Raw genomic sequence first — 24,101 nt, 5'->3', positions numbered from 1 at the left:
GCTTCGTGGGCCTGCCTCCCTCCTCCCTACTTCACATCCTGAGGACAAAAAGCAGTTTCATTTACTAAAATTCTCCCATCAGTGTGGAAGTGAAATAAATAGGACACCTGGGACCCTCCTCCAGGGCTGGTTTCAGCTCCACTCAGGTTATTTTGAGCCCCAAATCACAGATCACTCCTTTTCTGGGGGGGAGGTGGGCCAGGTAAATCCCCAAGGCCTCACTAACACGTCCCTTTCCTTTATAACTTCAGGCTAATGTGGCAGGGAACCCTAGGCCCAGTCAAAAGCCATTATACTCCCAATGATTAATCTGGGCCAGCTCTTCCAATACTTATGACAATGAGCTTCCCAATTAGCCACATGCTTAATGGCATAGTCATAGGCACTCCCAGGCAGTGAGAGAGTTTTGGAGTTATTGTGTGTGAGTGAACGAGGGATGTCGAGGGGTCAGACTCTACCTCACAAGAGCTTCTGGGGCCTCCATGAGGCAAGAGGGATTCTTTCCTCTAAACCATATGGTTTTTAGAGGATAGGAGTTTGAGTTAACATCATAATGACAACAGCAACCAGCTTTAGAGAGCCCAGGAAGGTTTTTAGAGCATTTGCCATATGTTATTTCATTTTGATCCTTGTTACAATTGCTCCCCCTCCTCATCTCAGCTTCCAAGCTTCCCGGGCTTCCTTTAAGATTCAGTTTGGTTGGAGGCCTCCCTTCCCTCCCTCCTGAGTATCTTTCCTTTGAAATTACCTTCTATTTACACTGTTTATATTTCTTAGATGTTTGTATATTGTCTCTTGAGGAAGAAGGTGAACTCTGTAAGGATGGGGCCAGATTTGGGGGGTGGTCTTTCTTGGTGTGGTTTATCCTTAGAGCTTCATAGCAAGAATTTAACAATTGCTTATTGACTGAATGCCTGGAGAAGCAGCTTTCGCATCTGTAGCAACATCAGGAAAGATAACATCTATGGTATTGTCAATAACATGTAAGTTCTATGAGGATCGGCATTTTTGCCCTTTCTTTGAATCCTCAACACTTAGTACAATGCCTAGAAAGTAGTAGGGGCTTAATAAATGCTCATGGACTGTCAACGTCACTATGAAGTAGGTGCTATGATCCCCATATTACAGATGAGGAAACTGAGGCAGGCAGAGGTTAAATGACTTGCCCAGGGTCACTCAGCTAGTACGTATATGGGGCTGTAGATAGAGTGCTAGTCTGACTTTAACTCTGTGTCAACAGCAAATCACTCAGCCACTTTCAAATCCTTAGTTTCTTTGTTTGTAAAATATAAGGTGGTAAAATATATCAAGAGTTGTGTCTGAAGAAGCGAGGGTGGGCTGGTCATGTGGTGAAGGGATAGTACTAGTTAGCTCTCATGGTCCTTCATAGGCTAGCCCCTCCCCCCATCCCAACCTTCCCTGTCCTCCTGCACATTCCTCACTGACATAAGCTTGATATTCCATGAATGAAATGACATCTCCCAATTCCAGCCATTCTTTGGGGCTGTCCCCTCTCCCTAGAATGCCCTTTCTCCTCATTTCCACTTCCTGTGTGTCCTCAAACTAAAAGAAATATTCCTTCCTCCCTCTGTACCATGTTTTACTGAATGAATGGATTCTTTTGCTATTCAGTTGTTTCAATCATGTATAATTCTTTTGACTCTATTTGGGGTTTTCCTGGTAAAGTTACTAGAATGGTTTGCCATTTTCTTCTCCATCTCATTTTATAGATGAGGAAACTGAGGCAAACAGGGTGAAGTGACTTGCCCAGGGTCACACAGCTAGAAAACATCTGAGGCGGAAATTAAATTCAGGAAGAATGGATTCTACTTTGTTAGAAAATAGACTTACTTTCCTTCATTGCATTTTGCTTGGTTAATGTTAAAATCAATATGCATCCCCCTATGCTTCTACCAAGGGAAGTCCAAGGAAGGTCCATAGGTAGTGTGTGCACAGCCCCAAGATGGATAACAGGGAGGCAAGTGGATTTGTACTGTGCATGCCGGGAAGTTCCTGGTGCTATGGAGGGTTAGATTACCTGGAAGATAGGGTACTTCACATAATTGATCTCAATGCACGTGCTGTCATTTGTTGGTTTGGTGGACAGGAGAGCTTTGAACCTAGATGAGAAAAAAACAAAGAGAAAAAAAAAGAATGGAAAAACCTGGCCAACCAGCCTAGCCTCTTCTGATCAATGAGTAAATGGAACAGTGCTGGTTCCTTATATGAATATCTGTAAACAGAGAGAGGTAATTCACCAGAATTGATAGCATGGTGGTCATCTGGAGGACCTGGATTCAAATCTTGCCTTGGATCTCTACCCTCTCTGGGTTTCTGGGCCCCTAGGATTAATCTACAAAGTTAGACTGGCAATGATTGGTGTAAAAGGGGAATATTCTTACACCAGGAATTTCTCTATCATCTATCTATCTATCTATCTATCTATCTATCTATCTATCTATCTATCTATCCATTTTTCTATCCATTTATCCACTTATCTATCTATCCACTTATCCATTCATCTATCTATCTATCTATCTATCTATCTATCTATCATCTATCATCTGTATTTGGGTGTGTTTGAAGGTGTGTCACTCTCTTTCCATTAGATTTCATTTGTGCCCCTAGTTTGGGGTGTCCCAAAAAATCTTTGAGCAGTTTTAAGCTTAAATAGACTTCTTGAGACACTTCTTATTTCACAGTACACCCTAACAGCATGAAAGATGAGCCAGTCAGCTTAGCCCCTCCAACTCAGATGTGGGAAGGAATCCACTACCTTGAGGACTCGAGAACTTGCCAAATGAGAATGGATGTGAAAGAACTGAAGTCTTAAAGAAGAAAGTCATACTTGTGTACAAGTATTCTAAGGATTCTAATATAGAAAAACACTCAAAGAAAGGCTTCGATACTATTCATGAATGAGCGGATATCCAGTCTTTGCTTGAAGACTTTCATTGATCTACTTTAAATATTCTCTCAAGTTTGAAGTATATCATCTCTGTGATAGTGATCCATCAGGGGCAGCTGGACACAGTGCTGGGCCCAGAGTCAGGGAGCCTTAGGTTGCTGAGTTCAATCAGGCCTCAGACACTTACTAGCTGCATGAGCCTGAGTGAGTCACATAACTCTTTCTCTGTTTCCTAATCTGTAAAATGAGTCAAAAAAGGAAATAACAAACACCATTTCTCTCCTGAAAAACCCCAAATGGGATCATGAAGAGTCAGACATAACTGAAAAATGACTGAAAAATTAGGTAAATCATTTAATCTTACTCAGTTTCCTTATCCGTAAAATAATGGTATTGGTCTCTAAAGGTCTCTTCTGACTGAATCTATGAAAAATCACTTCAACTCCCTGTGTCTCAGTTTCTTCATAAAATAAAAGAGGTGGTTTATGACTCTCTAGGCTTCCTTTGCTCCCCCTTTCACCAGCTCTTTCAGAATTTGGCTTAAAATTTACATTCTGTATTTCCCAAGTCCCAATGTGGATTATAGGATTTATGGCCAGAGAAAACCTTCAATCCCAACTCCCACATTTTACACAGAAGGAAACTGAGGGTTAGAGAAGTCACATAAGTTGCCAAAAATCAAAGTGATTGTTCCTTTGGCTTCAAATCCAGCCACGGTTCTTGGCTCTGAATTGCTACTTCTGTTATATTGCTTGTTCCAGACCTCAGCACAGTATGCTGTGGGGCAGATTTTGACTTAATGTAAGGAAAGACTTCCTAATGAATAAAGTTTTCCCAAAGTGGAACAAACTATGTCAGATGGTGATGACTTCCACCATCTTTGGTGGTCTACAAGCAAAGACTTAAATGATCCCCTGTCATGGATAAATATTACAAAAGATTACTGACTCTCACATCAGAAGACCTGGATTCAGATCCCATCTTTGGCACATATACTGCCTGTATAGTAAGCAGGGTAAGTCACTTAGCTGCTCTGTGCCTTAGTTTCCTACCTACTTAGTTTCCTTCCTACTCTGACTTTCTCTGGTATCCTTGTGTTCCATTGGGGTCTCTCCACCATGCCACGGAGTTGTCACATTCTCTCTCTTTTCCCACTATGCTCTGGTCTAGTCAGATTCTGAATTTTCAGATACATCTCCTGCTGAATCTGCAGAAGGAATGAGAAGAGGAGGGGACTAAACTCTCAGATAGAGATTCCATCCATCACACTCCTGCTCTGTTTTATGAAAATTGGATTTAGAAGAGTCAGACCCAAGTTTTGCATGTTTAGAATGGTTAAAGAATCCATCTGGCATCATCAATTTAGAGCTAGAAGGAACCTTGGAAGTGAAATCTCTATTCTTATCCCAAACACCTGTTTAACTTGGAGCAAGTCAATTTAACTCCATGGGTCTTATCTGTAAACCATTTAAAAAAGATGAGTAAGCTGAGGTCCAGAGAGACTTTGTGACAAAGATAACACACAGTAGTAGAAAAGGTGAAATTTGAACCCAAGTCCTCAAGTCCTTTCTCTCTTTAGCTTTGTCCCTACCTCTTTCTTTCCCTCTCTCCCTTCCCCTGCAATCCACTGAGTTCTATTCCAAGCTCCATTTAAAATTTCAAAATTCCATAAAACTTCCCTAATTCCTAATTCTATGATGCTTGAATTGAATTAGTGAGGCATATCTACTATCTATCTATCTATCTATCTATCTATCTATCTATCTATCTATCTAATTTTTCTTCCTCCTTCTCTCCCATTCTTCTTGCCTTCCTTCCTCCCTCCCTTCCTTCTTGCCTTCCATTTTTAATTATTTCTTGTTCTTTTCTTCCTTCCCTGAACATTTTTAATGTTCCCCCCACCCCGTATTGTTGAAACTTCTAAGGACTGGGAGTGAACCCCATGAGAATACTTTCCCCTTCCACACATGTCATAAAGCCTTTTTAAAAAAAAATTAAAGCTGTACAATTAAGAAAAATTAATCCACATTCTGGTCATATCCAACAATGCATACTTCAATTCACTCTTATAGTCCCCCACCTCTCTGGCATGCCAGCTCTCTTTGGGAGACTGATCTTGAAAACATGGGTCCTCAATTCTCTCACTTGCTACATGGTTCATGAACCTCCTTCCACCCCCTTTTAAGTTCTGGAAATGGTGAATGGCTGCAGCCCCAAGCTCAGTAGTGACCAGGACTGACTTCCAAGATGAGACCAAGCATTTACCTGGGAGACGCAGTAAACAGCAATACTTTGTGTGCATAAAATGGCCTTCCTTCCACCAGAAAGGTGACATCAGACATCTCTTTATTGTTGAGAAAATGAGGATCTAGAAAGAAGGAAAAGGAATGAGGGAGGAGCTTTAGTCTAGAGCAGGGGTGAGACTTCCTGCATTACGTATCATCACTGATGGGAAAACTGGGGCTTTGAAGCCACAGATTGCTAACTGTGATAGGAAACAACTCAGTCAAAGGTAAATCCAGGCTATTGACATGGTATTCTTTCATAGGAAGCCTTGAATGGTTAATTGTCTGCCAGAGGGCAGACATGCTGGATCTCCTTTGAATCCTCATCTAAAGTCAGAACCCAGTTGCTTTTGAAGTTTGAAAGGTACACAACTTTCCCATCGCCCTCTTCTTTAAGACTGTCCCTCAGTCTCCTGTTCATTTCTCATAAGATCATAGCTCTAACACAGCTAGCTAATAGCTAGAATTTATATGGAGTTTTTAAGGTATGTGAAGCATTTTACAACTATTATCTCATTTAATCTTCACAAACCAACAAGGTGGGGGGCTATTATTATCCTCATTATACACATGAAGAAACTAAGGTAGACAGATTAAGTGCCTTGCCTCGGATCAAACTAATAGGTATTTAAGACTTGATTTGAACTCAGGTTTTCATGCCTCCAGGCCCAGGACTACCCTTCAAGGTGGCACCTGACAAGATCATATTCAAGTCCTGCTTTTCTAGGTGAGAAAATTAAGGTGGCTTAGAATGACATCAAGGCTCTTCCATTGTCAGATCAATGAACCTTAGCTTACCTTTTCTTTGTCCTCGTGAAAACGATTGAATGGGATAGGTCAAGTTAGCCAAGATATTTCATATAATATTCCTTCCAAGTGCAAAACTTCCTAAGGATGTGCTAAAAGAAGTAGGTAGATGTATTTCCCTCCCCTGGCCTCCTCTCCCCTGATTTCCCTCCTCTCTGTTTGCAAGTTGCAAGGCAGCCTCTGGGTAGTAGCTTACCTAGTCGGGATGTCTGCTTTCGCTTTATCTCCACCAGTTTTGGAATGGGATAAGGTCCATAACAGTGAGTGAAGATGACACATAGCTGTTGACTGATCACTTCATTCTAAGGAAGAGAAACAAGAATTCTGAGAGTCGGGGGGTTTCAAGGGTCTGACCAATTTGTGTCTGCACTTGGTGGTAAGGAAAGCAAAGTCCTGGGGGAGGCCAGGAGAGACCTCTTTTCCCACAGAAATGTTGCCAAATCTGATGGAAAGGAGTGAATTTGGCATAAAAACTTCTCATCCTGGTGGGACACAGACTGGCTTTCTTGAGCTACCCAAGTTCTATTTTCGTAGGTCTCATTGCCAACAGGTCTTTGGGAAAAGAGGTATGAATCCTGGGGACCTGATACCCTAGAAAGATACACTCTCATATTCTGTTTATTTAATATCCATTAGAAAGTAGGTTTTGGGGGGTCACAGCAGACAAAGTCAAGTTTAGTTTTTAAACCTAACTGCCTTCATTGCTTTGCCTCATGGGTTTCAGCAAACAGGGATTTCCCATTCATAAACAGCAGATGATTGCTCCTGGCACAATGACAAGGCTCTCCATGAATAAGTCACAAATAACCACAAATTCAGTGCCCTTAATACCTAAAATATGGGAATGGAGTGCTTGCAGCAACCAGAGATCTTTGGAGAGCTCAGCCGTTTCAGAACTCTGGATTTGAATCTTAGTTCTGTCACCCCTACCCTGTATGACCTGGGCTCAGGTCATTTCTTGGACCTAAGGACAAAATCTATAAATGAGAGGATTGGGGTAGATGACTTCTGATGTCTCTTCTACCTCTAAATCTCTGGTCCTTTACATCTTGTGGTCCTCAGAAAGGGGACAAGTTACTGAAGTTGATATCTTAAAGTATAGGCATCTCTCAATATTCAGTCTGATTAGCTAGAGTCAAGATTATTCAGACCCTTTCCTTCTATCTTTTTCCCCCTTCATTGCCCCCCCACTATTCTACTGACCATTTTTGGACATATTTGAACATATTCACTGATATTAAGCCTCTTAAGGGTGGGGACAGTTGCATTTCTATCTTTGTATCCCCTTGGATAGCTCTTGGGATGTACATGATTGGTGAGCTGATTGTCATTCCTGTTCATTGATCTCCCCCAATGAGTAGACAGAGAAGAGAAAGCCTGCTAGGTAGGGCCTTTCCTGATCTCTTCTTCGCCCACCCCATGTTCTAGTTACTAGGTATATTTTTAGGACCAGGTCTGTCATTTTTTTAGGGATATTGAACTCTTTGTGAGTAAATCCCCTTTTGATACCTGCTTCACTGTTTATGGTCTTAAAAAAATTTCCTTGGGCACTGTTGAGTGGCCAGTGAACCCAGATTTTCCTGATGGTAGAGGCCAGTTTTTATCCACTACACCAAATTGCCTTTCATCTGATATTTATTTTGCCTATATGTGGTATATAATGATTTGGGCACATGTTATGTCTATAGATAGAATATAAGCTCCTTGAGGGCAGGGACTGTTTCATTTTGACCTTTGTGTTCCCAGTGACTGGCACACAGTAGATGCCTTAAGAGATGCTTGCCGAGTGAGTGCTAGAATACTGGGAGTTCCCCTTATAAGGATGAGGAAACAAAGGTTCCGACTTGTTGAAGACAGTGGTAGAACCAGAACTAGAACTCAAGCCTCCTGGTTCCCAGCCTAGGGTTCTCTTCTCCCATTAGGCTTGCTCCAGATTTCTTCTGGTTCCCCTGCTCAGGGTTCCTGTTTTGTGTAAGCACGCCCATTCAGGTGCTGTCATTGTTCATCTCAGTGAGCCTAGAAGCTACTGGAGGACAGGGGCCATTTTGTGTTTTTTCTCTTTTATTTTCTTAGGCTCTAGTACAGAGAGGCACCTTGATAAATGTTTACAGAATTAAAATTAATGGTCCTGTTTAAGCTTAAAATGATTTACCTCTGTGGGTAAGAGGTATGGATGTAATTAGCTCCAGTTAATACTTGTGAAAGAGATGAGCCCCAAGGGGAAGGAGGGAAAGGTTGGAGGGTCTGGACCATGGTAGCTGCAGATTGTACCCCCAAATGGATTTTGTCAGCTCTGGACCAAGGCCTTTTTGTAACCACCTGGAATTCATCAAAGGGGAGCCACAAACTTGTTCTTTCGTTTTTGCCCGGGCAAGAAGCCAATGGTCTCCTTAGAGAGGTGGGTTCAGGCACAGATGTGTTACAGTGACCAAAATGGCAGCTTCAGAAGCTAGGCTCTTATCCCCGAAGAGAGTTGAGAAAAGGGCAGGACTGTGACAGCTAATCAGTCTCTGCCACTGGCTCTCCTCGAGTCTCCTAAGGACTTAGCCAGCTGACTCAACTGGAAGGGCAGAAAGGCTGCAGAATCATGTTCTAGCAAGCTGGGCTGCTGGGGACACAACACTCTGTTAGTAATGGTTAGTGGCACGTGACCATGCTGTACCTGGTGCTCCATCTGCACATGGAAAAAGCCGGATCCACGTATATGGAGAAGGACTCTGGTCCATGGGTCTCTTAACTGTATAGATACACAGAAGGACTTGAGAGGAGGGAAGGGTCATCTGGGATTACCAGATTACTGTTCTCCAGATGGGCCAATGTCATACTCTTCCTGTCCTTGTTCTTTAATTCAATTTGATTCAACCTTTATTAAGGTATAGTGGAGAAAAAACTGGCCTTGGAGTCGGGGAGACTTGGGTTCAAGTCTTCCTTCAGAATCCTGGTAGAGATAGGAACATGGGCAAAGGATTCAACTGCTCTTTGCTGCGGCCAACTTTTTAGATGGGAGATCTGATTCCATAGAGAGAGAGATTCCACATAAGTAGTGTTCAATGCTGATGAAATCCCAGGCATAGAGAGCAAGTGGAAGATGATGGGGAAGAAGCAGCGCAAGTAATAAAGATGATAAAGATGAGAACAGAAAGGAAAAGGGCAAAGAATGAAGGGAGAAAAAGGACTGGGAGGAGAATGAGAAGAATGCGGGGAGGGAGAAGGGAAATGAGAATGAAGGTGGAAAAAATAAGAATGAAGGAGAACGGAGTAGGAGGGAAAGAAAGAGGAGGAAGAGGAGGGAAGATAAGAAATGGATAAGGCCCGCTATCTTAAGTGCTGGCCATACAAAGACAAAAAAAAAAAAGCCCAATTGCCCACAGGTAGTTTACATTCTATTGCAGGGATGCAACATATATTTAGAAAAGAAAGGACTCAGCTATATTTTGAAGGAAGCTATATTTTGCTCTTCTGGATTTTGAAGGGAGTCTAAGACATGGGTATTGGAAATGGATGCATTCTAGGTACAAGGATCCATATTGAAAGAATGGAGGCAAGAGCTGGCAAGTTATGTAGAAGGAACAGGGAGCTGGCCAATTGAACCTCCTGCAAGGGAAAAATGAAATAAAACTGGAGGTGGGTGGGAACCAGGTAATGGAGGGCTTTACCTGCCCGGCTGCTGATTTTGTTTGTTATCTTTGAGGCAGCAGGGAGCCAATGGAGATTTTAAATCTGGCCACCACATCCTGTGGATTCACACAGGTTATAATTTTCCCAAGATCTGGAAGCTCCAGGATAACTCAGAAGGAAGACTGTCAGAAAGCATAGGTTCATAACAGATATCTTCCTAGGACTCCTACATTTATCTGGTCCAGACCCCCCCATTTCATACTTGGAAAAGTTGAGGCCTAAAAAAGGTTGAAGGAGAGAAAATGAATCTGTCCCTGACAAGATCACATTTTTTTTTTAGCTTTAGAAAACAATCAGGTATGTGTATTTATTTGAGCTCATCAGTTTTGAGTCTTCCTCTTTTAGTCCACGTTCCTTTCTTGGCCCATGTGATTCTTGTCCTTTTCTTTCCCTGAATCTTTCTGATCTTTTCCATCACTAGCAAGGGACCCTTTTTCCTGGTCTTTGATTATTGTTTCAATATCCCCTTGGACCATCCACCTTGTGGCTTTCACCCCCCTTCCTTCATGTGTCCCTGATAGCCTCTTTTACATCTCTTCTAAAAAACAAATCATCTTGGTTAACATGCTTCATTTTATTTTTGCCCATTATGTGGTCTTTCCATTGTCTGCTGGGGCTTTTTTCTTTCCATTTTTGTCAGCGCCAATCAAATTGATAACCTCATTTCCCATGAGCCACTTTGAAATTGCCATTTACTCCTTCCCTTTAAGCTCATTGGTAGGAAAGATCATTTCGTTCTCTGGCATAGTGATTGGCATACATTCAGTGTTTAATAAATGCTTGTCTGAGATTGATTGAGATCACAGGCTCTCAGAGATTGGCCACTGAGTTACCTGAACAGGAATCTTCTTCATAACAACCCTAGACAAATGGTCACCTAGCTTTTATTTCAAGACTCTACCCTGGGGCAGCTAGGTGGTTCAGTGGATAGAGCACCGACCCTGGAATCAGGAGTACCTGAGTTCAAATCTGGCCTCAGACACTTCATAATTACTAGCTGTGTGGCCTTGGGCAAGTCACTTAACTCCAATGCCTTGCAAAAACCTAAAAAAAAAGACTCTACCTTGGGGGAGATCACTACCTCCCAAGGGGGCCCTATGGGGCCAACTTCTCATTGCAAGCCTATATCCTTTCCCACACCACAGTCTTTCAGATGTTTGGGGATGGCTCTTATGTCACTCCTTCTGCAGGTGAAGCATTCATCCAACTGAACCTCACAATAAATGACCATGAGGCTCTTTGCTCTTCTGGATGCTCCTTTGTGGATACTCTACACTGGAAGGGCCCTTAGAAGTTGTTTAGGCTACGCTGAATATGACAAAGTTTTGGACTGGGAGTAAAGGGCCTGGGTTCAAATCCCACCTCTGACTCTTATTAGCTATGGGACCCTGGACAAATCACTTATTCTCCCTCCATCTCCTTTTTCTCATACATAAAAAAAATGGGAAGGGTTGGACTAAATGACCTTTACGCTGGCTTTCAGTTCTAAATCTTCAATGTTATTATAGGCCCATGAGCAGTACGTAGCACACAGTGCCTGGTTAATAAATGCTATTAATTCAATCCTGTCATTTCTTCTGATCTACCTGTGTGACTTTGGGTAATGGCTTCTCCTGTCTGGGCCTCAGTTCCCTTATCCATAAAGTAATTTACCCAAAGTCACACAAGTAGCAAGTGGTGGCCGAGAAATTAGGTATCCAGGCCCAGCACTAAGTATAGTATTATAGGATCATAGATTTGGAATTGGAAGGGACTTTAGAGGCCATTGACTCTGACTCCCTCCCATCATATTACATATGAGAAAACTGGGGTCCATGGATTGAAGAGCTACGTGTAATCTATGGTTGATTCTGTGCCAGCCTATGTAGAATTATAGATTTAGAGGTGGAAGGAGCCATAGAGGTCCTCGTTTTATTGATGATTTATGGTCAAATCATCTGGGAACATTTGCTGTCTGAGAAGCAGGAACCCTCCAAAGCTTGTTATTCAGGGGGAACTGTGTGGCCACCATGATCTCTCTTTGGGCGTTTAGATTCAACAGCAAGCCCAGCCCCCTTCCATCCATACCTTGCTTGCCTTCAGGATCTCAAACATCAGAGGAAGGCCTTGGGTAATGAGCTCCTCTGTGTACTCCTCTTCTTGGATAGATTTAAACTCTTTTAGTAAACACTGGATCAACGGCCTCCGGTGCTGCTGGAAAGAGACCCTCAAAGACTCCAGCCACGTATGCAGAGTCCACGGCACTCCTGCAGCGGTGATGAGGGGAACAGTAGAGAACAGGAAGAAAAGACAAAAAACAACCACAAGAAGATTGGATTTTGAGCTGATGCTTGGTCCTGGCCCAAGATATTATAATCAATTAGTCAATGAGCATTTACTAAGAGTGCTAGATGCTGTGCTAAGTGTTGGAGATATGAATTAAAAACAAGAGCAGTCCCTGGAGCTTCCTTGTACTTGGAATAAGGGGGAAAAATCAGTCTCTTGTCTTCAAGGACCTTACAGTCTAATGAGGAAAGCAAAATTGTGAGAAATTGTGGAGTATTTGTTTTCCACAGAATATGAGAGGTTATTGCTAGGATCTCACAGGTATCTGTTAGAATGATACATTACCAAGACAGGAATTTCTGATTATTGATTAGATTAGACTGAAAAGACATCAACATGCAGGAACGTGGAGGTGAAACAAAGGACAGGGTGATCAAAGAAATGACTCCAACCAGTCACTGAACTGGAAGAGGTCCCCTAACCCAACATGAAGGTACCTTAGCCAGGGGGAGGCTGGCTTGAGCTACTCAGGAGTTGACCTAGGGTCTCTGACCTTTGAAATACATTTGCTTAATAAAGTTCATGCATATTAATCTACACTCCTCCCTCTGACATTTGAGGCTCATCTGCATAACTTGTGTTATATGTCCAGGGTGGGGGAAATCATGTTTAAGGATGTCATGAGATGTATCTTTTAGACTGTACCCCTAATGATGAGGGCCTATCAGGACTCAGAGGGGAGGTAGAAGCCTTTCAAACTGTACATGTCTGGACATTGCCACAATTCAGGGCTCTCCCCACTAGGGGGACTGCCCGTTCCTACAGGTATGTCAATAAACCCCTCAATCACTCCAGGCTAAGTTTCATTATTATGCACGTTTATCACAAAAATGGACACAAGAAGAATGAAACAGGATGTAATTTAGTGAACAGAGTGATTGTCTTGGAATCAAAAAGATCCAGGTTTGAATCCTGCCTTAGATAATTACTGCCTATATATTTTTTTGTCTGACTTCTCATGACCCCATTTGGGATTTTCTTGGCCAAGTTACTGGAGTAGTTTGCCATTTTTTTCTATATCTCATTTTACAGATGAGTAAACTGAGGCAAACAGTGTTAAGTGACTTGCTTAGGGTCACATGACTAGTAAGAGTCTGAAGCTGGATTTGAATTCATGAAGATGAATCCTCCTGACTCCAGTCCCAACACCCTGTCCACTGTGCCACTTTGCTGCCTACTCCCTATATAGCACCAGGCAAATCACTAACCCCTCTAAGTCTGAGTTTCCTTATCTGAAAAATATGGTGGTTGGATTTGATGACTTCTAAGATCCCTTCCAACCCTAAATCTGTGAGCCGTTGATTTTTAACTCATGAAACAGGGGTGGCCTTAGAGTGGCAATGTGGCATAATGGAAAGTACATTATTTTGAAGTCAGAATCCCCTGGGATTGAATTCTGCTTCAGAGACTCATTGCCTGGGGCAATTAGTTGATAAACAGTTATTCTTTTAAAAAAATTTTTTATATATTTTTTTATTTTTTGGTTTTTGTAAGGCAATGGGGTTAAGTGACTTGCCCAAGGCCACACAGCTAGGTAATTATTAAATTTTTGAGGTCAGATTTGAACTCAGGTCCTCCTGACTCCAGGGCCGGTGCTCTATCCACTGTGCCACCTAGCTGCCCCAATAAACATTTATTAAACACCTACGACTTGCAAAGTACTGTACTAAGCACTGGGAATACAAAAAAGCATAAAAGTTCCTGCCCTCAAAGGCAGTTACTTGGAATTAGTTTCCTCTTTTGTAAAATTTAGGTAACAATATTTAGGCTAATAACATTATTGATTTAGATCCAAAAGGGCCACTGAAGACCTTTAAGAACAAACCCCTCATTTTGTTGAGGAGAATGAGGCAGAGTTTTGACTTGCCCAGGGCTGGTAAATGTCTGTGGTGGGCTCTGACTCCATCATGTTGCCCAGCCATGTAGAAGGCAAGTCAAATACTTTGCAAACTTTAAAGGACTATATAAATCTAAACTATTATTAACAATTGGTCCATTTCTGGAGCCCTCCGATATCTGTCACCCATACCCACTGTAACAGTAGCTTTGTCTCCATCCCCATCAGTCCATACTTGGAGGAGGAAACTCCCTTTACTAATGAAGATTGTTCTCTTTCATGAAACTTATGGTTTCTAGAGAAGTTGGGTGACTTGCCCAGAGTCTATGACTTGAACCTGGCTCTTCTGGACTCCAAGGCCATCCTTCTATCCATTAATGCCCCCTTACTCCTTGCTTCATAACTAATAAGATATAGTATGTATGTACAAGCTAGATATTATATATGCAATCATATAAAGCATGGATGTTCAGATTGTTATGTGTCAGTTTATTATGGTTCACCATTGAACTCAGAGGTGAAATGCTAACTGTCTCCAAGTAACTAAAAAGCCATCATATAGCAGAGGGGTTAATCTTGTTTCTCTGAACCCTTGAGGACAAGATGAGGAGCCCTGGGTGGAGAAGTTGGACCCCTGGATAAGAGAGGTGGGTAGTCACATAAAAGAAACTTCCTGCCACTGAACTGCCCAAAGAACAGGGGGCTGCCTCTGCCAAGCTTCTTCTTGTTTGAGATATTCAAGCAAAGAGAGAGAGAGAGAAAGAGAAAGAGATGAACTTGTGGTGACTTGGATTGTGATATATGTATGGCAGGGGAAGAATCTTTTCCTAACATAAGGCAGGTAACTCAGGTCTCTGATAATATTGAGATTCTGGGAACACCACATAACTAACTGCCCCTTTCTGAACTAATCAGCCCACTGCCCTCCCTTTCTGTGCTGAGGAAGAGCCGGGAACACCAGGCATGCACTCCGATGTGGCTTCTGTCATAAACTTGCTGTGTGACCTTTGGGGAATCATTGTTTGCTAAGTGGAGGGGCTTGGACAGGCTTCTCCCTGAGTCTCTTGTATCTCCAGGTAGAGAAATCTTCCCCTTTCCTGTAATCTCAATGAGAAAGTGGTTACTGAAATTCATTCTTAACATGGTAGCCCAGACACGATCATGTATGGAGCACAGCTAATGGACCATTGAACTAGGGGACAGAATGCTTGTGGAGGTCCTCTCTATTCATCCATCCATCTGTCCATCGATTTATCACCTATCTATATCCATATCTATCTATCTAGCTAGCTACCTCTATGTGTTTTACCATGAACATGCCAAGAAGAGCCAGAAGGGTGGAGCTCATTTTCCTAGCTTCTCCCTTGTCCAGAACATTTCTAGAATGCAACATTACTACATTGCCTCCTCCCCCCTCCAACCGAACAGAACCCTCTCAAGCACCTGATCGTTGCAATTTCCCTCTCCCCGCAATCCTCCTCTGATTTAAGAGTACAGAAGGGAGAGCGCATCTCGCATGAAGCTGCCTATTTGAATCTAAGTTGCATAATCATGCAAAATGACTTCTCCATGCAAGCGCATGTAGCTTATCATATATTAAACTGCAGCGAGAGAGAGAGAGAGAGAGAGAGAGAGAGAGAGAGAGAGAGAGAGAGAGAGAGAGAGAGAGAGAGAGAGTTAGTTTTCTAAGGGGCACAGCTTGCCCAAGGTACACTTTTTTTTAAAAAAAGGAAAGAGAGAAATCTTGGCAAGCTAGCTCAGCTCACAACCATTAGGCAACACCCTTCTCTTGGGCTGTGAGGCTGTTTCCCACTTTCCTGGTCTGATGGTTTCTGATATTCCCAATTTCTGTCTTTAGATTTGAGGCAGGCATGTTCATAAGCTTGACTGGTCTTGGTGGTCTAATTTTATTCCCTCACACACTAGATGGAGATGTATTATGAACTGGCCTATACAGGAGCCATCCCCCCACCTGTCCTTTTCTAACATGAGGGTGAAAAGGGTGGGAATCAATGATGCCACCATTAACCCCTCCACCAGCCAGCTCAAGGGGTCAGACAACAGGGAGAAATGGCCCAAGAGATGTTTTCTAATGATTAGAGGATGAGGTGTTTTTTTTTCCCCCCTTGGCTATGTCATGTTGGTGATTAGGGAGAGCTGACAGTAATAATATCCTTTCCTGGGCTAGGCTGTGTCCATCCTCAGACAAGCTTCTGCAGTCCTGTCAAAGGCTGGTACATGTGCTCTGGCCAGGGGGGCCTGGCCCCTGGGAGGCACCAGACTGAACAGACCAGCTCTAGGGAGGCCAGACCAGGGACAGGGAAGGGAAACCAGGACTGACCTATGCTCCTTATGTCAATTGTGACATCCACGTAGCCATGTTCAGCGCTGTGATACATGGCCTCTCTTAGGGCCTTCAGTTTGGCCTTGCTGTTGCGGCTGGCGCACAGGGGCGGCGGGGCTGTCTCCGCCAAGTCAGTGCCCTCGGCCAAAATCTCCTCCAGGGATAGGATGTCGTTCTTCTCCTTCTCTGGCTGAGCAAGAAGTTTGCGGAACACATTCCTGTCAATCACAAGCCCAAGAGAGAGGAAGATACTCAGAGAAGGAGCCTGCTTACTGGGAGGTGGGGGGGCGGGTGGGGGCCTCCTTCCACCTGCCATTGAAACAACAGCCATGAATACTTGGATGGGACTGACTCTGGCAAGGGGTTCTGAGGGCTAGATTAATAACGTCTCCTTCCGAGAGAACGGTCCCATCGAATGTAATCAGAACACTGAAGTGAAGCAAAGTTTGGGAACCTAAACCTAAAAGGCCAGGATCTCTAAGAGTTATCCTCCACTCCCTTCCAAAGGAATTAGATTTGCAAAACTGCCAAGTGCTTAAAATCCCATTTGGGAACTTTTTAAATGGATGCCCATAAACAGTAAGGTAAAACTGAGAGTTGCTTCCATTTTATTATTAGTGAAAGGCTCCATCCTCTTCATGATAGTTGATATGAACTGCTCTGGCTACAACATGCAAAGGGAATTTCTTCCTATAAGCTAATATTGGAGGCACTGATATGGTCAGTGTTGGAAAGGATAAAAGTGAAGCCACCAAAGGATAGTCCAGTGGACCATCTCAGACTAGCGAAAACTGGCTTTGGGTTGCAAGTTGATGGAGATAGCTAAGGTCTGAGCAGGACAGAGGGGGGAATCCCTGTTGTTGCTCCTTAGTATTCTATGAATGCCTGGAGGCTGGTGTCATTGACTGGTCCTAGCCTACCTGTGTCCGTGGGCTGCAGCCTGGCTGAAAGAATTCATATCGCCCTGTGAGGTTGGAGAAATGCCATTCCTGTACATTGTTCCTATCATTGGATCGGCTCCTCGCTCCAACAGCAAACTAACCAGTTCAAAATTTCCTGTAAGCCCAGAGAAGGGTGTGTTTTTATCCAAGAAGATGAACACAGCATCCTAGCACATCCAACTTCAGAAGGGGGGGTGGGGTGGGGAAGGGGAGATATGACCCTCCCATCATGAGAAAGAAACCCCCTTCTTCCTTACCTACGGCGGCAGCCAGCTGCAGGGGTGTTTCCGAATAGTTCTCCTCTCCATGATCTAAAGAGCCTTCTACTTTGGCCCCAGCATCTAGCAAGAGCTGTGGAGGGAAAGTGATCATTTAGAAATGCTGAGAGAATGGACACTTCCTCAAGAGATAATACTATGCAAATCTCTGAAGATCCCAGGCCATTCAGTATCCTTGTATGATTTGACCAAAATGGAACGCAGAATCCTAGCTTTCAGAACTAGAAGGGGTCTCAGAAATTATCTAGTCCAATCTCCCCATTTTACAGAGAAGAAAATTGAGGCTCATGGAGGGAAATGTGTAACTGAAGGTTAAATAGTTGCAGAGGTATGAGAGATTTCTTTTCAATACACCATTCCTCTTATCCCAGAATAGGACCAGCATTGTGCCAAAGGAGATGCATAAAGGCCATTGCATTATCTTCTAGCAGTACATGCTACTCCTGATCAGTGATCACAAACTGGCCCCAGAAGGAGCCATGTGGTTACTTTGGTGTTGGAAGGGGCTTTATAGAACAACCTGGTCCTACTTCCTACCCACTGCGAGTTGATGCAGAGAAAAGCACACTGGCTCTGCAATGAAAGCATCAGGATTCAGAACCTCTCTCTGACACTTAATGATCTAGGCAAGTCCTTTTACCTCCTTGAGCTGGTTTCTGCAACTCTAAAAAATGACACAGTTGAACTCAGTGGTCACTCAGGCCCCTTCCAGCCTCGAGTTAGTCTTGGGATTCTTTGCAAATATCCCTGATGTGGATGGGACTAAAAGAACCCTGCCCCAGGCCTCTTAGAAGAACTGGGCATGAGTTGCCATTGTGTTCTTGAGCAAATCACTCTCTGTTTTTATCTATCATCCATAAAAAGGTAGGTGATGAGGTATGGGACTAGATCAAGGGTTCTTAACCTGGGCCTAATTCATAAACTTATTTTAAAAATATTTTGATAATTATTTCAATGGAATTGATTTCTTCTGTAATCCTATAGACTTTAATCAGGACACAAAAATTTAAGAACCCCTGGGCTAGATGATCATTGAGTTTCTTTTGAGCTCTGATATTCTTGGGATATCTAAGAACAACATTGCAAACAATTACATTAAATAAACTATCCTATAAAAAAGTTTAGCAAGTTCCATCCCAGCTTCCTTTCCTATTTTTGGGAAGTGGATGGGTGGGTAAGATACGTGACTTCACCGCTTACAAAGAACCCTCAATTAAGAAAGTCCCTTAACCAAGGAAGATCCGCAACTATTCTCCAACTTAGATAACTACAGAAGATAGATACTTCAAGGTTAAATGATTTGTCCAAGGTCAAGCAGCCATTGGTCAGGGGGCAATTGAATCCAGGTCTTCCTGACTTCATGATTTCAGCTATGTACTACTGTTCTTTTGGGTTAGGATTTATGATTTCACTGGAATAGGGAACTTTTGTTGAAGAAACTCACTCTACCAATTCAATTTTTATAACCTATATAAGCCTCAGATGATTGCCTGGGTAAGAAGAGGTGGAACTTATAGCCTGCTATTCCTGACCCTAAGGCCAGATATTTATCCACTATGCCACATTGCCTCACAGAAACCCAGAAGGGTTAGGTTTCCTATGTATTTGTTCTTTCTTTTCCATTTGGAATAAATATCATCAGTCCTCTTTGAAAATGAAGGACAAATAACAAAAACAACAGGAACCTTGAAGACAGAATTAATATTCCCTCTCCCTAATTTAGAGCTATGAACAAAGTAAAGGGTTACTGATTGACTTGCAGAAGCTTTCTTGAGTGAACATGAAATCATCTCCCCAATCAGTTTGACAGCAACACTGTCTACAAGAATCTATATTCCTTAGCCATCACTTGCCATAAACTGTTACTCTTCCTTGGTGAGGAGGTGACTGAGTGTGGAAATAAGCATTTTGTATTCCATGGCTGTACCACAAAAGATAATCAAAGGCCTTTCCCTAGCAGGGGACAATTTCAAAGTTACAAGGTTCTCACATTTCTTGGACCCTGAAGACAGTTAACTGTTAGCACAGAAGGAAAGGCAGAGCAACTGAGCAACAGGGAGTGGGTAGGGAGCAAGTATGGCCAATTGTACTGAGGAGGACACAACCTAGGGGAATGTTAGAGCCCATTTGTGATAATTAACTATTACATTTCCAATGTGAGATGTATACAAATGTTTCAAATCCAGGTTTGACTTCTTTTTTTCTGAGAAAAACTTAAAAGCATCTCATGCTTACATTATTTTCTTCTGAGACCCAGTTAAATATTTACCAGCATATGCCCCACCACTACCACCCTACTAGATGTCTTCAAGTCAGCACATTTGGGCAGGGAGAAGCAGAGTTCCTACTGAGGAATGGAGAGAAGAGACAAGAACTTGTTTCAGCAGAGCTCTAAGTCTTGGGGAGTGGGTGATCATGTAGATCTTTCCTACTTTGTCAGTTAGATGAGTTTCTCTTGTCCCCTAAGTGTTTCCCTGAGGAAATTCTGGATATGGTTGTGGTGCCTAGTTCCTTGAGGTCCTTGGACATGGATGATATATATGGATTATTAACCATAATGGCTAGTCTGTGATGGACCTTGGCTATAAGGTCAGTGGAAGTTATAGCCTTGATGTCACCTTCTAAAGCTTATTCCTTTGTATACTTTGAGTGATCAAGGGCTCCTGACAGTTTCATAATAAAGTTTCAGTCTTTTAAAACTAACAAGATCTTGCTTTAACTTAAAAAATGGAAAGAATAAATACATAAATGTAAATGATCAAGAGGAGAAATTGGAAAGAATTTTTCCAGGCTTTTAGTTTTGTTTAGTTTTTTTTTAAATGATAGTGACTCCTGTGTGTGTGTGTGTGTGTGTGTGTGTGTGTAGTCACTCTATATTGGTTAAAGCTAAGTAATATAGATAATTACGCATCATATTTTCATTTATATGACATAAATATTTTCTATTACTACAACTAACCAATAGGACCATTGTCAGAGAAATGCAGGCTGGTTGGAAAGCAAGGGGCTAAATTACAAGTCAGATGTAGGTAACACAATAGAGCAGCAATACCTGAACTACAGGAATATGTCCATGCAACACAGCAAATGTCAGAGCCGTCCAGTGGCGGGTCTCAGGGTGGACGGATGGATATTTATGAGGAGTACTGATTACCTACAAACAAATTAAAATTATTTTCAAAAGGAGATCTTTAAAATACTGTTGAGCAGCAAATAAGAACTCTATCTTGCTGTGCACATTTGACTGGAGATGTACAAAAGGAAAGATAGAATAAAAGGCTTGGAATAAAAATGGTCAGACAGGTTCTTGTTGTGTCCTCTTGACACAATCCATAAATATCTCTTGCCTGGGAGTGGGACTAGCACCTTGCCCTGTGGGGTTTGTAGTGAAAGATTGCATTTGTGGGCTGTCAAATACTCTGGGGAATGAAAGAAATTTACTGTAGATTTCTATTCTACAGAAGAGAATCGGGGGTTCTTTTATACAAACAAAATGTGGCTTTCAAATAAGTATATTAAAGTCTCAAAAAAATCTTAAGCAAATCCCCAAACTAGAGTGGTTTGCCATTTTCTTTTCCTTCCTTCTTCTATTTCTGTCCTCTACTGCTTACATCAATGGAACCAGAAGCTAGGGCTGACCTTCACTGGAGGCCAAATGACTGCTCCTTCTGAAGGCATTCTATGGTTGTGTCCTTTCCTTAAGTCCGAGATGGTTCCTGAAGTTTAGGAGAGTTGGGATGCCAAGCATCCTGAAAGGGTTTGATTCATGGGTCTCACACCTTTTATTTGCAAAACATGCTAGGTGAATTCTAGTCAACATATATCCCCATGAAGCCTGAGCCTTGAGAATATCCATTGATAGGGTGCTGATATTTTTGATAGGGGAAGAAAATAAGCTCTCTCTCCTAAAACTATCTCTTTAGCCAAAGTTTACTCTTATTTTAGCTTTCATGTATCAATCCTCCTCAAAGTAGGTCATGAGTAAGAATTCTTTTTTAAAATTTATTTATTTTTTACTAAAGATATTATTTGAGTTTTACAATTTTCTCCCCAATCTTACTCCCCCCCCCCCCACGGAAAACAATCCGTCAGTCTTTACTTTGTTTCCATGTTGTACATTGATCCAAATTGAGTGTGATAAGAGAGAAATCATATCCTTAAGGAAGAGACAAGAAGTCTAAGAGGTAACAAGATCAGACAATAAGATATCTGTTTTTTCCCCTAAATTAAAGGGAATAGTCCTTGAACTGTGTTCAAACTCCATGGCTCTTTCTCTGGATACAGGTGGTATTCTCCATCACAGACAGCCCCAAATTGTTCCCCATTGTTGCACTGATGGAATGAGCCAGTCCATCAAGGTTGAACATCACCCCCATGTTACTGTTAGGCTGTACAGTGTTTTTCTGGTTCTGCTCATCTCATAAGTAAGAATTCTTATGTCTAATGGATCTTATTTTGGTCAAGCAGAATGTGGGGCCCCAAAACAAAGCTGCCTGGAAGATGACTGATGCCTGTTGTATGTTTTGATGATCTCTGCCAATTGACATTCAAAGAACAACTTCTGGGGAACTCTCTACCCTTGAGCACATCAAGCTAAATCAATGAATAAGAGTTGATTTAGGCATTATACTTTTGGCCAGGGATGGCATTCGATGAAATTCAGTCATAGGAACAGGTATCTGAGGACCCCAGAGACCATCTAGTCCATGTATCAAACGTTTATTCGGTTCCTATTCACTGGGCTGGATGCTGGAGATCCAAAGACAAAAATGAGATAGTCCCTGCTCTCAGGGAGCTTACATTCTATCAAGCCCTATGGCCAACTATGCCGTTCAAGTATCCACATCTTGGGGATGATATCCTTGGGGACTCATAGGGGATGAAGAATGGGGAGAATCCAAATCCCCTGTACAGTAGCTACTTTCAAAAAACTTAGAATTGCCAGTTCTGGGACCCTGGGATTTTTATCATTTTTTTGTCTCTTTGCCTCCATTCCAAAAGAGGGTAGAACTTCCTAGTGGAGACTCAGGTACAGGAAACCATCTCAGAAAAAGCTCCAGAGATTTCCCAGAGGTCGTTTAATGCCACAATGTCAAAGCTTCCCAGGAGGTCTGAAGGTGGGAGAGAGAATTGATCTTTGGCTGGGATGCTGATTAAGTCATCACATCAAGGGTCTGTAGTCTCAACTTAGCTGCCATGAATGGGGAGGAAAGATAGTAGATGAATAAGGGGGCAATCGAAGGCCCAGGGACCAGGTCTTCTCTTCCCCTTTGTATTCTCTTGAACTGTAAAGATTATATAAGGATGGCTGGGGCGGGAGAGGATATTGGTTTCCCAGAAGACAGAGCAACAATGAGAGTGTTGGCAAATTCAGGGAAAGCCAATATTGCATGTGACTACAGTTGGTTGTGCAGGGGAGGGTCTCCGGAAAGAGAACATCACTCTCCCTAACCTCCAAACAGATGCAGTAGGAAGGGGGGGGGGGGAAGGACTTGTTCTGTTTCTACCTCCTCTCTCTGGTCTCCAAGGGGAAATGAACCAGCCTGGATTTGCCATTTTCTTGTTTTCTTTCCATTGATTTCTAACAATATTTCTATTAAAAATAAATGCTTTATTTATGTGCTTTTCAAAAGCATTGTTGCTGTTTTTTAATGACTCTCTTCTCTCTCATGAACCCTCCTTTGAAACCAAGAAATACATTTAAGTAAAACAAACCTACACATTGGCTGTGTCTGACAATGTATGTCTCATTCTGTACAGGTCGTATACCACCTCTCTGTCCCAAACAGAAAGGTCTATTTTACTGTGGGTCCTTTAGAGTCAAGATTGGTCATTGCATTGAGCAGAGTTACTAGTGACTTTTAATTCTGTCACTGTTTAATAACTTCCTAGTGTATGTATGTAAGGGGCTGAACTGGGCAGGGGGGCTTGTGAAGGCTAATGGGACAATGCTCACCTCCACATTCAGGTCAGCTCCGGCATCCAGCAACATCTGGACCATGGCTTCATCCCCTCGGACACAGGCGTACATCAATGGGGTCATGCCCTGTAGCAGGTGACAAACCAAGGAGCTGAGAACACTGACAAAGCAGCCACTGTCATCTTTCCTTAGAGAGGTCTTGGGGTGCTGGGTGACCTTGGCGTCAAATCAACTTGGGTTCAAATCCTGCCTAGATGTGTGATCTTGGCTCCCTGAGCCTCCATTCTCTCATCTATCAATCAGTATAATAATAGCACCGGCCTCCTAGAGTTGTTGGCAGATTCAAGTGAGATGATGTGTGTGAGGCGTTTTGAACAACTCAATAGGCCACAACAGATGTGAAACATCCTTAATATTACTGCTTAATATTTAAAAAAATTTCCTCGGTTAAGAGTCAAAAAGCCTGAAAAGATATTCAGCCCTCTTAATCATGACCCTTTGTATGGATCATCCATCTAGGGATCCCAGGGGCCATCTTGATCAGCCATCAAGCATTCATTACTCCTCTGGGCCAGATGCTAGAGACAGTTCTTAGCCTCAGGGAGCTTCCACTCTTTTGCCTTTTGTCTTTTGAGGGATATAACAATCAGCAACAAGCATTTTTCAAGTCCCAACTATGGGCCAACTCCAGGGGATGCAGAGGGAAAAAAGGAAACAATTCCTGCCCTCAAGGAGCTTCCATTCTATTGAAGGAATCTGTGCCAATAATTGTTTAGTG

The 24,101-nt window shown here is 42.5% G+C and overlaps 1 protein-coding gene across 3 annotated transcripts in view; it reads right to left on the bottom strand.

Annotated features, from left to right (window-relative positions):
- The window catches only part of ABTB3 (ankyrin repeat and BTB domain containing 3), a 284,630-nt gene that overhangs the window by 13,472 nt on the left and 247,057 nt on the right, over positions 1–24,101 (bottom strand). For 2 of the 3 annotated variants that reach the window (XM_074226775.1, XM_074226777.1), the window contains exons 6-14: positions 23,360–23,449; positions 20,456–20,557; positions 17,383–17,476; positions 17,105–17,240; positions 16,182–16,402; positions 11,746–11,924; positions 6,197–6,302; positions 5,174–5,276; positions 2,039–2,120 (exon numbers count right to left, since the gene is read on the bottom strand). In XM_074226775.1, the coding sequence (XP_074082876.1) occupies positions 2,039–2,120; positions 5,174–5,276; positions 6,197–6,302; positions 11,746–11,924; positions 16,182–16,402; positions 17,105–17,240; positions 17,383–17,476; positions 20,456–20,557; positions 23,360–23,449 (1,113 nt within the window). The remainder of the gene's footprint in view (positions 1–2,038; positions 2,121–5,173; positions 5,277–6,196; positions 6,303–11,745; positions 11,925–16,181; positions 16,403–17,104; positions 17,241–17,382; positions 17,477–20,455; positions 20,558–23,359; positions 23,450–24,101) is intronic. The other variant, XM_074226776.1, reaches the window with a different exon arrangement.

This window comes from Macrotis lagotis, chromosome 2 (assembly GCF_037893015.1).
Source record: "Macrotis lagotis isolate mMagLag1 chromosome 2, bilby.v1.9.chrom.fasta, whole genome shotgun sequence".
Lineage (NCBI taxonomy): Eukaryota > Metazoa > Chordata > Mammalia > Peramelemorphia > Peramelidae > Macrotis > Macrotis lagotis.
This window is presented reverse-complemented; position numbering and strand designations above follow the sequence as displayed.